The sequence below is a fragment of the Lichenostomus cassidix genome, unplaced genomic scaffold, assembly GCF_008360975.1.
Source record: "Lichenostomus cassidix isolate B80296 unplaced genomic scaffold, HeHo_3.0 HiC_scaffold_44, whole genome shotgun sequence".
Lineage (NCBI taxonomy): Eukaryota > Metazoa > Chordata > Aves > Passeriformes > Meliphagidae > Lichenostomus > Lichenostomus cassidix.
In genome coordinates, this window is record NW_028148053.1 from 999092 (window position 1) to 1015252 (window position 16161).

The 16161-nt window shown below is 55.9% G+C and overlaps 1 protein-coding gene and 1 long non-coding RNA gene across 2 annotated transcripts in view; both read right to left on the bottom strand.

Annotated features, from left to right (window-relative positions):
* LOC146420204 (uncharacterized) overlaps positions 1 to 16161 on the bottom strand; it is a 59839-nt gene that overhangs the window by 15509 nt on the left and 28169 nt on the right. The window lies entirely within an intron of this gene.
* Positions 13321 to 16078, bottom strand: LOC146420206 (maestro heat-like repeat family member 5). The gene is made up of 8 exons (XM_085048576.1): positions 15950 to 16078; positions 15638 to 15793; positions 15255 to 15431; positions 14968 to 15123; positions 14710 to 14811; positions 14223 to 14325; positions 13886 to 13942; positions 13321 to 13574 (listed from the first exon to the last, which is right to left on the bottom strand). Exons 1-8 carry the CDS (start codon positions 16058 to 16060, stop codon positions 13375 to 13377), a joined length of 1062 nt encoding a protein of 353 aa, XP_084904702.1. The 5' UTR covers positions 16061 to 16078; the 3' UTR covers positions 13321 to 13374.

Here is a 16161-nt window from a genome sequence, read left to right on the forward strand (position 1 = left end):
ACTCCATTCACCCCCATGCTGTCTCTAAGGCAGATCTAAGAGCAGTGTCCAGTTGCTTCTTTAGGACCAACAGGCCTAGGCAGCCCATCCTCCTAGACACCCTGTGCACTGGCTTCTACCTGGATGCACAGAAAGAAGCCTCTGGTTCAGCCGACTGCTGAGAGACACGTGGCAGCATTTGCCTCAGTCACACAGTTGGCATTTAGAGCTGCTCCCTCCCAGATGCTCTTGCAAACTCAGGCTGACCAACGCTGAAGAAAACCTCCACTTCAAGGTGCGGTTCGGGGTGTGGCGAGGCGCCTCAGACATCTTTGTGAGCAGCCAGCCTAGAGGGTCTGGCACCCCAAGCACAACATGGTCTGAGACCTACGGTGTGGCAGAGATTAAGTTCTTCAGGCACATGGCCAGGCAGGTGCCCCAGGACAGCTCGCACCTCAAATGCCTGCAGCTCATGGCCTGTGTTCTTGAGCGCAAGCACTTCTCCACCTTTTCCCTGAAGTACATCTGGAAGACCATCGTCATGAACCTGCTGAACGCCGTCCCGCTGTCGCGGTGGCACAGCAGAGAGTTCCTGTTTCAGCTCTCAGATATCCTGGAGCACCTGCGCTTATCCCTGGAAGAGAAACACCTTGACCACTTTATTGTGGGCAGCCAGAGGCTTCCAGAGGAGATCAGGTTGCCCCAAGATGTACAAATGGCTGAGCCACCCAACATCTTCCATGGCCTGGCGCAGGATCCGGCTGCCCACTCCGAGGCAATGGAAGCTTACCTGGATCTGCGCCGTCGCCTGGCAAGAGTGCTGGCCTACGGCCACTGTTAGCGGGGCTCGTGCGCAGGGCTGTGCTCGTGGGGCTCGCGGCTGGTGGCAGAGCAGCAGCTCGTAGTGCTGGGAAAGAGAGAGGAGTGCGTGCGATACATGGAGAGACGGAGAGATAGATGTGTATATAACTATAGTATATATATGTATAACTACCAAGATTTTTATCAACAAATGTATGTCATATAGATACATATTATATAGATATTTTATTAGTTCCATTAATTTTATGGAAAGATTTAGCACATGTATAGTTTCACTACCTGTTGTGATTTCTGTGACACATATTAATGCTCTGTAGTTACTGCATTTATGACAGGCACGATTTTTATTACATAGATATATTTCTTAAATATGTATATAATGCATATTATGTCTAATATACCATATTTTCCTATGGAAATACAGCCATATACAGTGTCACTATCTGTTAAGACACATAGTAACGGTCCCATAGTTACTGTACATATGATTGGCAAGCCTGCAAATGCTTTGCTCTTGCTTCAATAAAATGAAAAATTGCAGAATCTGGACTGTGTAAGATTTTATTGATCTCAGCCTGACCTCTAGTATTGGTAAATCTCACCAGTTGTGAATCTGGGCTGGTTAAAAATCTCCTTGAACTCAAGCAAACTTGCAGTGCTGAACTGTTTCTAATCACAAATTAAGCCCAGCTGCCCCTGGGATCACAGAATCACAGAACGCCTTGGCTTGGAAGGGTCCTTAACAATCACCTTGTTCCAAGCCTGCTGCCATGGGCAGGACACCTTCCACTCTCCCAGGTTGCTCCAAGGCCCAAGCAGCCTGGCCTGGAGCACTGCCAGGGATCCAGGGGCAGCCACAGCTTCTGTGGGCAGCGTGGGCCAGGGCCTCAGCAGCCTCAGAGCCCACAGTTTGTGCCACACCTGCGGCCTCAGCCCGCCCTGTGTCAGTGGGAGGCCACTGGCCCTGGTGCTGTCCCTGCAGGCCCTTGCAAACAGCCCCTCGGCAGGTCTGCCGTGGCGCAGCAGACCGAGATTTCGGTCCTGCTGATACCAGGCAATTCCCATATGGACTCCACCAATATTCCCCCAAGGTGCATTTGTGGCTCAGCTTTGGAGTCCTGCAAGATCCAAACATCCTCTTTGGCCCAAAAAATCCCTGCCAGGGACATGCAAAGATATCTGGGGCTCACTTCTAGAATCTGTGAGTTCTAAATATCCTTTCAAGAAAACAAAACCAAACCAACCTTCCCGGAGACCCCTCGATAGATTTGGGGTGAGCTCCTCCTCTCTGGTCACCTGTGGAATGCAGAGGGACAATGATCCCAGAGCCAGGGGTGCTGCAGACACAGTGGGTGGTGAAATCTCATGGTTCTGCTGCTTCTCCTTTTCCTGCCCCTCCTTTTCTCTCCCTTCTCTTCCTCCTGCTGCTCCTCTGCTCCCACCCCAGAACCCCCTTCCCCACCCTCCTCTGCCCCATGGCTGCTGCAGCACAAGCTGCTGTGTGGGGGGAACACCCCAATCAGCCCCAGGGATGGACAGGAGGCTTCGGGACCCCCAGTGCAGATCCACCTCCCCCAGAGCCCAGGGAATTGCTCCAGGGATCGAGTGCTGGGGCACAGGGCCCCAATCCCCATTTCACTCCATTTGGGCTCCCAGCCCCCGCCCCACTTCTCACCGCGCCCCCCGCTCACCCCGCGGCCGGGGGGACTCCCAGCGCCACCAGTGCCACCAGTAGGGCCCCAGCTGTCCCCACACGCTCTTCCCGTGCCCAGCGCCGGTTTTGCAGGTGCCCAGAGCCCCAAAGCAGCCCAAAGCGCTCTGCCCTGGGGGGTCCCCAAAGCGGCCCCGCCCCTCGCGGCACTGGCAGCACCAGTCCGGAGCAGTGCGCAGCGCGGGCGGGCGGCATCAGCCGTGCCGGGCAGGGCCAGGCAATGCCCGCGGGGCTCCCCCCGCACTCGGCCCCCGGTTGCCGGGACAGCAAGGGGGCCCGGCCTGGGCGCCCCCCACCTCCCTCCTCCCCAAATTCCGCTCCCGGGGGCGCTGGGGGCGAGGGGAGCGCAGGTGGGGTCCAGAGGTGCCGGAGCCACGTGTCCCCCCGCTGCCAGCGCAACCCCCGAAGGATCAGGGGTACCCCAAAAGTCCCTCACAGCTGCCGGATACCCCGCAAGCCCCTAAGGAGTGGGGTCCCCCCGCTTCATCACCCCCAACCTTCGGCTGCCTCATCCCGGCCCCATCCCACCCATCCCCCTCGCTCAGACTTCATACCACACCCCAGTCCACATCTCACCCTTCCCGGCCCCATCCTATCCCATCCTATCCCATGCCATGCCATGCCATGCCATGCCATGCCATGCCATGCCATGCCATGCCATGCCATGCCATCCCATGCCATGCCATCCCATCCCATCCCATCCCATCCCATCCCATTCCATCCCATTTCTCCTGGCAGCCGCCACGGGGATCACCCCAAAACCCACGTGCCGGGACCTCCCCAGTGTCTCCCCGCAGGGCATTTGCGACTCACTTCTGGAGTCTTCCAAGATCCAAACATCCGCCCCCTCCCCTTCTCCGGCAAAAAAAAAAAACCAAACAAAAAACCAACTCAAAACAAAAAACCCCTACCTGGATCAACCAAAGATATTTCGGGCTCAGCGCTGGAGTCCTACAAGGTCCAAAAATCCCCCCAACCTCCCAGAAAGAACCCCGGGCACTGCCCAAAATATTTGGCGCAGCTCCCCCTGCTCGCTCACCTGCGGGATGCCCCGGGGGGGGCGATGTTCCCGGGCCGAGGGTTGCAGACACAGAGAACAACAGACGCACGTGGTGATTCCTTCTCGTGCTTCTAGTGCTGCTCCTTCTCTATCCCTCCTCTTCCTCCCGCTTCCCCTCTTCCACCCCTCCTCCCCACCCGCTCTTCATCCTCCTCTGTCCCTCCTCCTCCTCTCCTGCCCGTTTATTCTCCTGCTCTTCCTCCTGTTCTTTGGGATTCCCCTCCGGGCTTCGTCTGCCATCAGCCTTAGGTCCATCCCATGCTCAGCAGAGCATCCTGTGCTCTGTCAGCACTCTCTGCTCCTTCGGGAAGGATTTGGGATTTATGCCAGGCACAGACACTGAACCTCACCCCAAACTGCCCCGGTGCCATTGCTGTCCCCTCGGCGCTGGGCAGCTGCTGTCCCAGGGGAAGCAGGGACGCAAACGGAGCCAAGTGCAGCCCAGCTGCCCGCGCTGATCCAGACGAGCCCCAGGGACAAGGTCCTGCAGAGCCACACGGAGCCCTCGGCTCCTGGCTGGCAACAGCTTGTGTTGTGGCTGCCCCAGCGGCCAGAGCGAGTCCTGGAGCTCCCCCAGCTCCTGCAGCAGGACCCAGGTTCCACCTGCTCTGCCAGGCCCTGGCCAGGGGCCAGCAGATCCACTGGCTCCATGCAAAGGGGGAAAACAAGAAGAATGCATTGGATGCAGCCCCCAAGGACCTTGAGCAAATTGTTCAGGAACATCCAGACCTTGAGCTGACGTTTGTAAAGCTGCAGCTGGCAGAGTTCTGTGATGCAGGAGACCCAGCACAGGAAGAGGAGACCTACAAGGAGCTGCAGGAGAAACACCCTAAGCCTCTAAGGACGTTATGGCCAGAATTTCTGCTGGAGAAAGTTCTTCCAGAAGCTGTGGCGGAAGGAGCGACCCTGAGCAGGGCAGGTGCTGCTGCTGAGAGGTGCTGTGTGGGTCAGGGCTGCTGCCAGCTCCAGGTCAGCCTGGGGACAGCTCTGGAGGACACTTCCCAAGGAAGGTGAGCCAGGGATTACTGTGAAGATAAGGAGCTTTCCTGAGACTGCTTCAATTTCCTACTTGGAGCAGAATGGGGAGGTTGGGGAATGAGAGAAGTAGAAAAGGAGTAATGTTTGAGCATTTAGTGCAACTCCTGATTATTGTGATAATAGCTGCAAGTTCCCCACACCCCTTTCTTAACGACTGTACTTGTTACCTATTGTCCTGCCTTCCCTACTCCATGTGGTCCTAGCCACGCCCCCAGTTTTCCCTATTGGTTCCTGTACCCTAACCCCACGTGGCCCTGGCCACTCCCTCGGGTTTCCCCTATTGGTTCCTGTACTCCTAACTCCGCCCCTGTACCTCCCCTGTACCCAGAGGTCACTGGGCCTGTGTGTTGTCCCTGCCCCTCTCTGTTTCCCTATAAAACCCCTTACCCTCCGCCATCTTGCTGTCTATGCTCCACGTGTGTCTATGCTCCACATGTGGCTGTGCATGTGAGGCCTTTGCCCTCGAGGCATCTCTGCCTCGAGGAGGTCGTTGGCCTCTGCTGCACAATGCGAATAAACATCTTCCATGGACATAACGCATAGACCCTCCTCGCCTCCTTTATCACCGCCGGTTGTGGAAGCAGACGAACCAGAGCTAGCCTTATGGCTCCCTGGCCAGTGAGAGCGCAGTGTCTGCCCTGGGACAGAGGGTTTGGAGCACTGAGGCGCTGAACCGGGCTGGGTAGAAAAGCTCTAGGGTAAAGTCTGCTGTAACATCCTCTAAACCGCAACAAATGGCGCCCAACGTGGGGCAGAAGCCACCCTGGAAAGTGTCCCCCTGCAGCCGCAACTGCGGCAGGGGAGTAGTCGCATTTGGGAAGCCATTTCCCCGACGAGAAGCTTGCATTCAGCGAGAAGACCGAAGGGGCAGCCGGTAGCCTCTGGAAAAAAGTCGTGCTTTTCAAGGAGGTCGGCTGAACAGCGGTGGACCATCCCGAGTGCTTTTTTTTTGATTCTCCGTGCTTGGTAAGCCCTCTGGAAAGCCCCTTGGGAGGGGAGCCGGTAAAGGCCTGATCGGCTTGGTACGGGGGTCCCTTTTTTCTTTTTAGTTTGTTCTTTTTGCCTCGGGGTGGGTGGAGGGTTAGAGGTGGTGTCTTGTCGAGGTGAAGGGAGTCGCGCTCCATGCGAAATCTCGACAAGAAAAAACCCACTTCTAACAAGGGGAGACCTAAGTTTTGTGCCCCCATTTTGGGAGAAGTTTTTCTTATAAAATTAGACATATTTTATAAGGAATGGGGAATCAGCTGTTGTGTGGGAAGTTTTTGCGCGCGAGAGATAAAGTAAACTAATCTGTGTTTTGTTTTATTTAGTTATCTGGCAGTGAAAAACCCTTGTTCTCTCCCTAATAAGCACCTTCCCCTGCATGTATCCCCCAACATGGTGCCGGCCATGTGTTGGTGGCACCTCCTCCTCCACCAGCTCGTGTTCCCCCTCTGTCTCTCAAGAGACAGCTGATCGTATGTTTTTCAGCCTCTCCTGTCCCTTTCCCGGGTTAGAACTTGTGGCTAGCACAGTTTTTCCCATGAGAGGTTTTCTTGTGTTTTGTAAATAAAGATAAAGTTTGGATGTTTTGGAACAGTGTCCCAGAACTTGGGCAGTGCAGGCCTGGCCAATCAGGCCTGGGGGAAGGCTTCTGACTGACCAATCTGGGTGACTTTTGAGAACTCTATAAATGTGATGAAATCAAAACAATAAAGGTCATTCCTTCTTGCCACTGAGAACCGATGCATTCATTACTCTGCTAGCTGCTCAACAGTGACAAGAACTGATCACTCTAACTCGAGATCCCTGCTAACCTCCTTTCCTGTGCCCCAAACCTCAGCCGAGCTGACTCCACGTGTTTTCCAATATGGCGCCGGCCACATGGTCAGGCACGCCATGTTGTCTTCTTCCCCTTGAAATTTTCCCGGGCTTGCCGAAGCCCTGCTCCCTGCATCCCTCGTGTTCCATTGTAGCCCCGCCTCCCGCGTCGGTGGGCGCTCCCTTCAGTTACAGATCCTTCCCCATCTGAGTGTTTCTCTTCGGTGCGGGCTCCTCCTCCCATCCTCTCAGGTGTTCCCTCTCAGCCAGAAGCAGCTATGGCCTGGCCAGGAGCGGAGCCGCACCTCCAGTTGCCCGCGGCAGGCTCGGAGGAGCCGGTGAGGCTGCACCTCTAGCTCCCCGCGGCAGATACTGCCCCCGGAGCCCGGTGGAGCTGCGCCGGAGCAGTCCCTGAAGCTGTGCTGCCATCTGGCCATGCTGGAGCCTAGCGGAACTGTTCCAGACCCGGCAGAGCCACAGCAGGGAAGAGCTGTGTGTCACCCAGTGGAGCTGCGCTGCGTCCAAAGTTTTCTCCCTCTCCTAAGCTGAGAAAGACTTCGGTGACAGCCCCGTTGCTGCTGCAAACCCTGCCTTCATCTTAGCAGCCCCAGCAAAAGAAAAACAGACTACAAACATGACTGCAGTCCAAAAATTCAGCCTGTACTGAACTCCAACATCAAAATCAGCCAGCTGCATCATCGTTTTCCCCATACTCACAGCAAAACTAATTTTGTTATTGCTTTACATTATGTTGTTTTACCATTTTCCTGTTGTTTAAAAATTTGCTATGAAAGTTTTTAGGAAAAGCCTTTCCCTCTTTAATTTAGTAAAAAATGGGGAAATATTGTGATAATAGCTGCAAGTTCCCCACACCCCTTTCTTAACGACTGTACTTGTCACCTATTGTCCTGCCTTCCCTACTCCATGTGGTCCTAGCCACGCCCCCAGTTTTCCCTATTGGTTCCTGTACTCTAACCCCACGTGGCCCTGGCCACTCCCTCGGGTTTCCCCTATTGGTTCCTGTACTCCTAACTCCGCCTGTGTACCTCCCCTGTACCCAGAGGTCACTGGGCCTGTGTGCTGTCCCTGCCCCTCTCTGTTTCCCTATAAAACCCCTTACCCTCCGCCATCTTGCTGTCTATGCTCCACGTGTGTCTATGCTCCACATGTGGCTGTGCATGTGAGGCCTTTGCCCTCGAGGCATCTCTGCCTCGAGGAGGTCGTTGGCCTCTGCTGCACAATGCGAATAAACATCTTCCATGGACACAACGCATAGACCCTCCTCGCCTCCTTTATCACCGCCGGTTGTGGAAGCAGACGAACCAGAGCTAGCCTTATGGCTCCCTGGCCAGTGAGAGCACAGTGTCTGCCCTGGGACAGAGGGTTTAGAGCACTGAGGCGCTGAACCGGGCTGGGTAGAAAAGCTCTAGGGTAAAGTCTGCTGTAACATCCTCCAAAACCGCAACACCTGATGTGTACCTTTGGGTGCTCAGTGTGTCTGCTGGGAGCCTCCTCAAGGGCCTTCAGCCACTGCTCAGCCCATGGACAGCAGCAGCAGCACCTTTGCAGGGCCCAGCAGGGCTCTTGCCAGCTGCCCTTGCCCACCTGCACACAGAGCCTCCCCCAGACAGGGCCCTGCAGACAGGCAGGTTTCTGTAGGGCTGGGCGAGTGCACAGAGGGTGGGATGGGCTCTGTGAGCACTGACAGGGACAAGGCTCCTCTCAGGAAGAACACGTGCAGCACAGGGAGAGGATCAGGGAAGGAGAGGGAGCTGAGCAGAGCAATGCTGTGGGCAGGAGGGCACTGTTGGTGTGTGGGAGGTGCCGTGCACAGCTGGGGACAGGGAACACTGTCCTGAGTGCCAGGCTGTCCCTGCCCTGCCCTCTCAGGCACAGCACCACAACATCTTCTCTTGTTTCTGCACTCCTCTGATACTGTCACTGTTATCTGGTGCTCTCAGGGAGGCTCTGGGGTTTGCAGCAGCTGAGGCAGGCACTGCCCTTGGGATTGCTCCCAGGCAGCTGTGTCCATGGGAATGGGGTGTCCAAGCTTCCCTGTGACCTGTGGGGCTGTGGGCAAAGCAGTCCATGGGAGGATTAGAATGTTCTAGAACACTGGGGATGTACTCGAAGGAAGAGTTTGATGGGATTTTTGCATAAAGGGATAAATGCAAGGAGATCATGGGGTGAAGAGCGAGCCTATGGCAAGATCCCAGACAACTGGGAGCAAGCGACCAGCCAATGGAAGGGACTGACACAATCTCCAGCCAATCAGCTCGGGCCTTGGGGGAGGGCTTAAGGGCGGTGCTAGGGCGGGGTTTGTGGGGAATGCAGTGCAGTGACACAGCGCTCGGGGCCGTGTGGCTGCAGGTTGCGTGAGTGACTGTGCGCTGAGCTTCGCTTTATGGAAAGGCACACAGCCGTTCTAAGCCTGTTATCCTTGTTTGTACTAAGTAAATGAGCAAATCAATTCTTCCAAAATTTAAATAGTGAGAGGACCTTTCTCACACTTAGGTCGAGGATGTCAGATCTTTCAGCAGGCTCTGCTCTCCTGGGGGGTTTCTCTTCCCAGGCAGGCTCTAAAAGCAGAATAAAACAGCAGCATGAGGCAGAGCACAAGGGAAGCACCGGGCTGATCCCATTAAAACTGCCCTTGCAGTGACATTTCACGGCTGACCCTCAGCCCCCCGGGCTGCAAACAAAGCCCGCTCGGGCCGAGCACAAGATCCCCACAGAGCGCTGAGCAACAGCCGGAGCCCAGCAGTATTGGGATAATGGCTGCAAGTTCCCCACACCCCTTTCTTAACAACTGTACTTGTCACCTATTGTCCTGCCTTCCCTACTCCATGTGGTCCTAGCCACGCCCCCAGTTTTCCCTATTGGTTCCTGTACCCTAACCCCACGTGGCCCTGGCCACTCCCTCGGGTTTCCCCTATTGGTTCCTGTACTCCTAACTCCGCCCCTGTACCTCCCCTGTACCCAGAGGTCACTGGGCCTGTGTGCTGTCCCTGCCCCTCTCTGTTTCCCTATAAAACCCCTTACCCTCCACCATCTTGCTGTCTATGCTCCACATGTGTTTATGCTCCACATGTGGCTGTGCATGTGAGGCCTTCGCCCTCGAGGCATCTCTGCCTCGGGGAGGTCGTTGGCCTCTGCTGCACCATGCGAATAAACATCTTCCATGGACACAACGCATAGACCCTCCTCGCCTCCTTTATCACCGCCGGTTGTGGAAGCAGACGGACCAGAGCTAGCCTTATGGCTCCCTGGCCAGTGAGAGCGCAGTGTCCAGCCCTGGGACAGAGGGTTTGGAGCACTGAGGCGCTGAACCGGGCTGGGTAGAGAAGCTCTAGGGTAAAGTCTGCTGTAACATCCTCTAAACCGCAACACAGCAGGGCCTTGGAGGAGGCAGGGCGAGCCCCGGGCCGGGTTCCAAAGGGGCTGCGGGGCTGGGGGCGATGGCGCCGAGTGCCCTGCCCGTGTGTGCCCTGGGCTCTGCGGCGCCACGGGGACACAGCCCGGGGCCGGGGCTCGGTCCTGCTGCCCCCAGGGCGCTGCCGAGGGCTCCCCACCCGCCGGGGCCAGGGCGGTGCTGAGGGAGCGGCGCCGCCATTGCTGCCGCCATTGCTCAGGGGCGCTGAGGGGAGCGCGGCTCCCGCCAGCCCTGCTCGGCTGTGAGGGGAGAGAGAGACAGAGAATAAAGACAGAGAGAATAAAGACAGACAGTGCTGCTAAAGAAAGTCCGTGCAGTTCCGAATGCCTTCGGACACCGGCCCGAATGGCTGTGCTCGGGTGTGTGAACATCGCCACTCGGCTGCCCCAGAGCAGAAATGCCCTGGGGAGATACCGGGACCGGTCGTGTGAGATGGGACGCCAAACACTCGGGGTTTGGTGTCGTTGGGATAAAGAAACTGCATTTTTAGTCTGTTTGGGATAGAAAACTTCTTCTGATTGCATTAGTCTGTTGTACGTGGGGTTCAAAAGGCATAATAAATATTAAAAAGAAATCATAATAACTAGCTGTATTTCAAAAGGCATTAAGACTTAGGAGTAATATGTCGACTGACAAAAGATTCAATAAGAAAAATGCTATCCTATAAAAAGAACTTTCTTCTGCAGTTTTATCAGTGGCTGTTCTTGGATTTTAAACTTCTAAATATTTTTTTTCCCTCTGATTTTCTTTATTTTGCAAACATTGAATTAAAATGAGCAACATCTGGGATAAATCAGTAATTGGATACAAAGCTTCAGAATAAATGTGGAAGTACCAGAGGATTCACGTGCTTTAGATGTGTGTGTACATGTGTGTGCATAAAAGCATCGCTCCTTTTCAACACTGCATTACCGCACAGAAGTAGTAAAATCAGCAGAGAAATAGTAAAATTTACTCCTCTTTTCATAAGATTCCCATGAATCTACACCAAAGTCCAGTGAGTGATAAAAGACAGATCAAGTGTGGTTTTAGGTCATCTATTTTTACTCAAATTTCCCAAGTCCTTACACTGCTTTGAAGTGCCAGCCTGCAGGTGGGACCACACCTGATGTCCCTGGAGTCTCTGCTCTGGGCTGGAGCCCTGCAGGGCATCTCCACCAACAACAAATCCTTTTCACACTGCCTGAGTCTCCTTTGGTATGGTAAAGCAGATGAGAATTCCTGCCTTCTCTCAGGGCTGCATAAGACATCAAATTTGCCTCCTGGTGTTCCCAAAGAGAGGAATGTTGGTGCATGGACCCTCTGCTGTTGGATATTGGGCAAGGGAGGAGGGAGACACTTGATTGTCCCTGTAGACAGAAGAAATGGATGAACATCCAATCCCAAATCCTGATTTGGTGTTTCTTTGTCATCCTTCAGTGATTCTTGTTTGGCTTTGGGAAGCGAAGAGGAAGAGATGGTCTAGGAAAGGAAGAATCCTGCTGTACTCCCTGACAGGAGGTTGTAGCCAGGTGGGGTTGGGCTCTGCTCCCAGACATGAAGTGACAGGACAAGAGGAAAGGGCCTCAAGCTGTGCCAGAGGAGGTTCAGGTTGGCCAGGAAAGGGTGGTCAGGTCTTGGAAGTGTCAGGAAAATTAATGCACAGACACCAGAGTTTTATGTCCAAAAAAGAGGCACAGGAGTCCTGTAATTTTATTCATTAATAAAGGGAGAAGTCATGGTCATTTCTCATATGCCTCAAATTACGTCTCTCAAATTGCTAGAGGACGCAGCCTCTTTTATCCTAATTTCCTGATCGCAGTTCCCTCTCTCTCTCCCCATTGGCTGAGGTACTCGAGAGGTACAGACTTCCCTAATTGCCTAATACAGATCCCCTTCTAAGATACATTCCCCCACTTCCTTCTTTTCCTTGTGTCTCTGTTCTTTTAGTTAAATCCAGAGCTTTAACACAGTCTTGGCTAAGTCAAACCAGAGGAATTCCTATGGAATTCCTTCCCACTGTTTCTTCTCTCTCAGTATCTGGCATTATCTACCAGCAGGCCCAGTTTGTTTGTAAAGACACTCCCTTCTCATTCCTTTCAGTAAGAAATACATGTAATTAATACATTGAAGTATGAATTAAATATTAATAATAAAGTATCAATTACATTATTTTTAAAATATATTTTTGGATGTCAGTCCTGGGTGGGCAATGTCAGACATGGTGAGGTTGGGGGTGAGGAGCAGGTTATCCAAACAGGGTCAGCCCGCAAGAGACTCATTCTCCTACATGCCCAGACCTCCTAAAGGAGACATTCAGCATCAAGACCACTTGGGGAATGCTTCTATCACCTCTTCATTGAACTGAAAAATAAAAAAACACTCATTTGATTAAAAAAGAAATTCATGAGATGCACTTTGAAATCTCCCTCCATAAAAGCACTCCAAACAGACTCCAATGAGCTGCACAAGCCCCAGCCCTGCTTTCAGGGAGGTCACCCAGCGCAAAGCCAGCCATGGCACCCTGAAGGTGCCCACTGCCCTCTCTTGTATCCATGCCCCAGGAATGCCAGGAATGCCCTTGGCCCAGAGGGCTTTGCTCATGGCCCCTCTTGGGCTCAAAGCTGCTGCTCTTCTTGCTCACTCTTGCCTAAAGCCACAGAGCTCAGCCTCCCCACACCAACAGGAAGAAGATTCAATAGCCAGGCAGTGGAGTGCACGGCCTAAGGCTGAGGGGCTGGGGCCCAGTCTGGAGGACAGGGAGGGCACACGCCCAGCCCCACAGCTCCTGGGCCCACAGCTCTGAAAGGCCAGGACCAGGGATACATGCCTGATTTTGGGGGTCCCTCCAGCTGTCTGCTGAGGGGGATGCCATGGGGAAGCAGCACAGCAGCCGCGTGGCAGGAACAAAGCGGCTGCCTGGGGGCTGCTTCTGGCTTCTGACCCCCAGGTCCTCAGGTCTTCCCACCACCCCTTCCCCTCAGGGACCTCCTGTCCCCAGCCACCTCACACATCCCCCTCCTGCCTTCCCACTGCCTTGTCCTGCACTGTCTCCTGTGGAGACCCTGACAGGACAATGGCCCCACTGGAGCTCCAGAGGAGCCGCAGCAAGAGGCACCTCGGGCCCTCGGCAATGCAGCCGGCAGCACACGGGCAGGACACAGATGGTGCTTCCTGGCTGCCAGAGGGCTTGTGGCCATCTCCAGGCACAGTCTCACAGGGATCCCCGCAGCTCTGGCCTCTGCCCACTCGCTCTGGCGCAAGCGTTAAGGCTTCAGCAGGACCACCAAAGGCCAAGGGGCTTCTGACCACTTTCCCTTCCACACTGCATGCCCAGGCAACCTGCTGAGCACAAGCACCCTTTTTCCCCTCTTCCCCTCTGCCCTGCAGACACTGGGCACCGAAAGAAAGATCCTGGGAGTCTGTGTATAAGAACACATTCTATATTTACACACTAAAGAAACTGAATAGAAGAAAAGAAGAATCCTAAGAAGAACCCTAAAGAAAATTCCCCGATGGCTCAGGTGGAAGCAGCAGCCAGAGCCCTGCAGATCAGCTCTCCACAAAGCTCCAGCAGCACAGCCAGCCACGGCCCCACAGACGAGGCCGTGTCTGCCATGCGCTCTGGAGTCGATCGCGCAGCTTCGAGAAGATGGAGAAGGGAGATCCTTCTAGCGCTCGCATGATGTACAGTGTCTGCAGAGCCAGGCTGGAGATGGCAGGGCTGATGTCACTTGTCATGTGTTCAAGGGCTGAAACAGAGAGGAAGAGAGCCACGGTCAGAGCCTGGATCTGCAGGGACCCAAGGAGACCCTCCTGCCCGGGCAATCCCAGCCAGCTCTTGCCATGGCCAGGAGGGAGCAGGGACCAAGGGGATCAGCCGGAAGGTGCTGGCCACGAATCCCCCACGTGCCCCTGAAATCTCTCTGTGCTCTGCCCAGGACGTCCCTCATCCACACAGGGAGCAGAGCCCTCCGCAGCCGGGGCAGGGATTGCAGCTGCCTGCCCAGCAATTGCAGCTCCCCCTGAAAAGCCCTGCTGACGCCTCGCTGCCCTCACTCACCTATGCAGACGAACCGGAACTGTCCTGACTGCCCCCTCAAGCGCCGCCCGGCCATCCCTGGGAACACAGAGCCTGTCACAGCCCCAGCGGCACAGCTCCCCCACAGCGGCGCCGCCAGCCCTGTGGCCGCACGGCCTCCTGCGCCGGCAGGGCTCAGCCCGGGCCCTTGCCGCATCGTGCCGCCCGAGGAAGGGCAGGGCTGCGAGAGGAGGGCGGCAGCAGCCCCGAGGGCAGGCGGGGCTCCACAGCCCCGGGCCGGCTGGCGCTGGCGGGACAGCAGGCGGAGCTGGGGCCGAGCTGCGGTGGGGCGGGGAGGGAGCCCGGGCTCGTGGCTCACCGATGAACCTGATGGCTGCCTCTCGCAGGGGCTCCTGTGGGCTGCCCAGGTACGGCATGGCCTGGTGCAGGTGCTTGACCCTTCGGCTCACGTCCTCTGCCAGCTGGAGAGAGAGTGCCAGGAGGGAAGGTTTGGCGTGGGCTCTGCCCCTTGGCCGGGCTCTCCCTGCAGCCAGCCCTGGCCTCCCCTGCTCGCAGAGCCCAGAGGTGCGGCCAGCAGCCGCTGGTGCCGGGCTTTGGAGGGGGCAGAGGGCCGGGTGCTGCCCGGGGAGCCTCTGTGCCACCCCACTGCACATCCCAGCTGGGCTGGAGCTCCATGGGCACCCGGCTCGGGGCCAGAGCAGCCTGGAGAGGAGCCCACATGGCCTCTGGGTGCAGCAGTGGGCAGGGGCACAGCTGCCAGCCCCACGCACTGAGCACCGTGGTCAGGGGTCTTCTCCAGGCTGAGGCTTCCACGCCGTCCTTTGGGGCTTCATGGCACTCCTTACCAGACACTCGCTGAACTGCCACAGCTCCTTCTTCTTCACCAGCTTCTTCAGATCTTTCCTCTTCAAGAACTCGGTCGCATGAAGCAGTGTTGACCAAGAGACCTGGAGAGCAGCAGAGACACGGAGATGGCACCGCAGCCCAGGGCACAGGACCCGTGTCTGTGTGCCCAGGCCAGGAGGCTGCAGCCTGCGAGGCACCAGGGCAGGAGGCAGCTGAGCTCCATCCCAGGGGGACACCAGCAGCCCGTCAGTCCTTACATCTGCCACTTTGTGGTTCTTATCATGGCAGTGGAAGAAGAGTGGCAGCAGGCTCTGACACACAGCTAACTTGAAAGGCTTCTTTCCCTCTTCCACTAAATAATTCATGATTTCTTGAAAGAGGATCATGGAGCGAAGCTGCACATGGCTGTGTTCCTGTATGAAAGGAGAAAAAAAGGCTTCAACATTGGGAGCTTCCAGCACACCTGGGCACAGGCCTGAAAATCCACAGGGCACAAAGTGTCCGGGCAGCACCCAGTGCCCGTGGCGGGGGCACAGAGCCTTACATTGTCAAAGAGTGGCAGGAGTGCCTCAGCCATCTGCAGGGCAACGGGGCTGGGTATCGGAGTGCCCTTGTCCGAGACTGTGAAGCTGAGTACACTAAGTGTCATGGCGAGCATGTCTTCATCTGTGTCCCACAGGAGCTTGATGAGGTTTTCAGTCAGGCTCCACACTCTTCTGGCCTGTGAAGCACAAGTCTGTGAAACTCCAGCCTGTTAGCACAGGGCCCAGAGGCCAAAGGCCTGTCCCGAAGCACTTGGGCAGCTGAAGCAGGAGGCAGGAGAGCTGGGAGCAGCTGCCTCAGCTCCCAAAGCCCAGCCAAGCCCAAGCGACTGTGTTCCCCAGCCCCATGCTGCCAGCATGGCTTGCGCCACTGTCCCCTTCTCACCATCGAGGGGTTGTGAGTGAGCTGGAGGAGGGCCCTGAGAACCAAGTGATGCCTCTCCCTGCAATCACTGTGCAGGTTCTTTGCCACGATCTCCAGGATGCTGTCACTGCATTCACCCAAGTTCAAGTCCATGTCCAAGTCCAGGCACTCCAGGATCTGAAAGGCACATCACAGTGACAGGGGTGCCAGCTGGCAGGAGCCATACAGGGCTGGGCCCAGGCAGCAGCACAGGGCATGGCTCAGTCCCAGGCAGCCAAGAGGACAGAGAGCTGGGAGGCAGCTGAGTGAGGCAGCGCTGGCCTTCAGGCTCACCTCCACAAGGAACACCAGGGCAGGAAGATCCCAGGGTGACTCCTTCCTGCTGAGCAGCCTGAGGAGGTGCAGTGCAATACCGGAACACAAGCGCGTGGATGCACTGCACATCTCACTGGAGGTGGGGAAAGGAACCAAGACTCTGAGGTGGGAGGGCAAACCTCTGCCAGGCCTGACTCACACAGGTCTGGTCTTTCCCCACCACCCTGCGA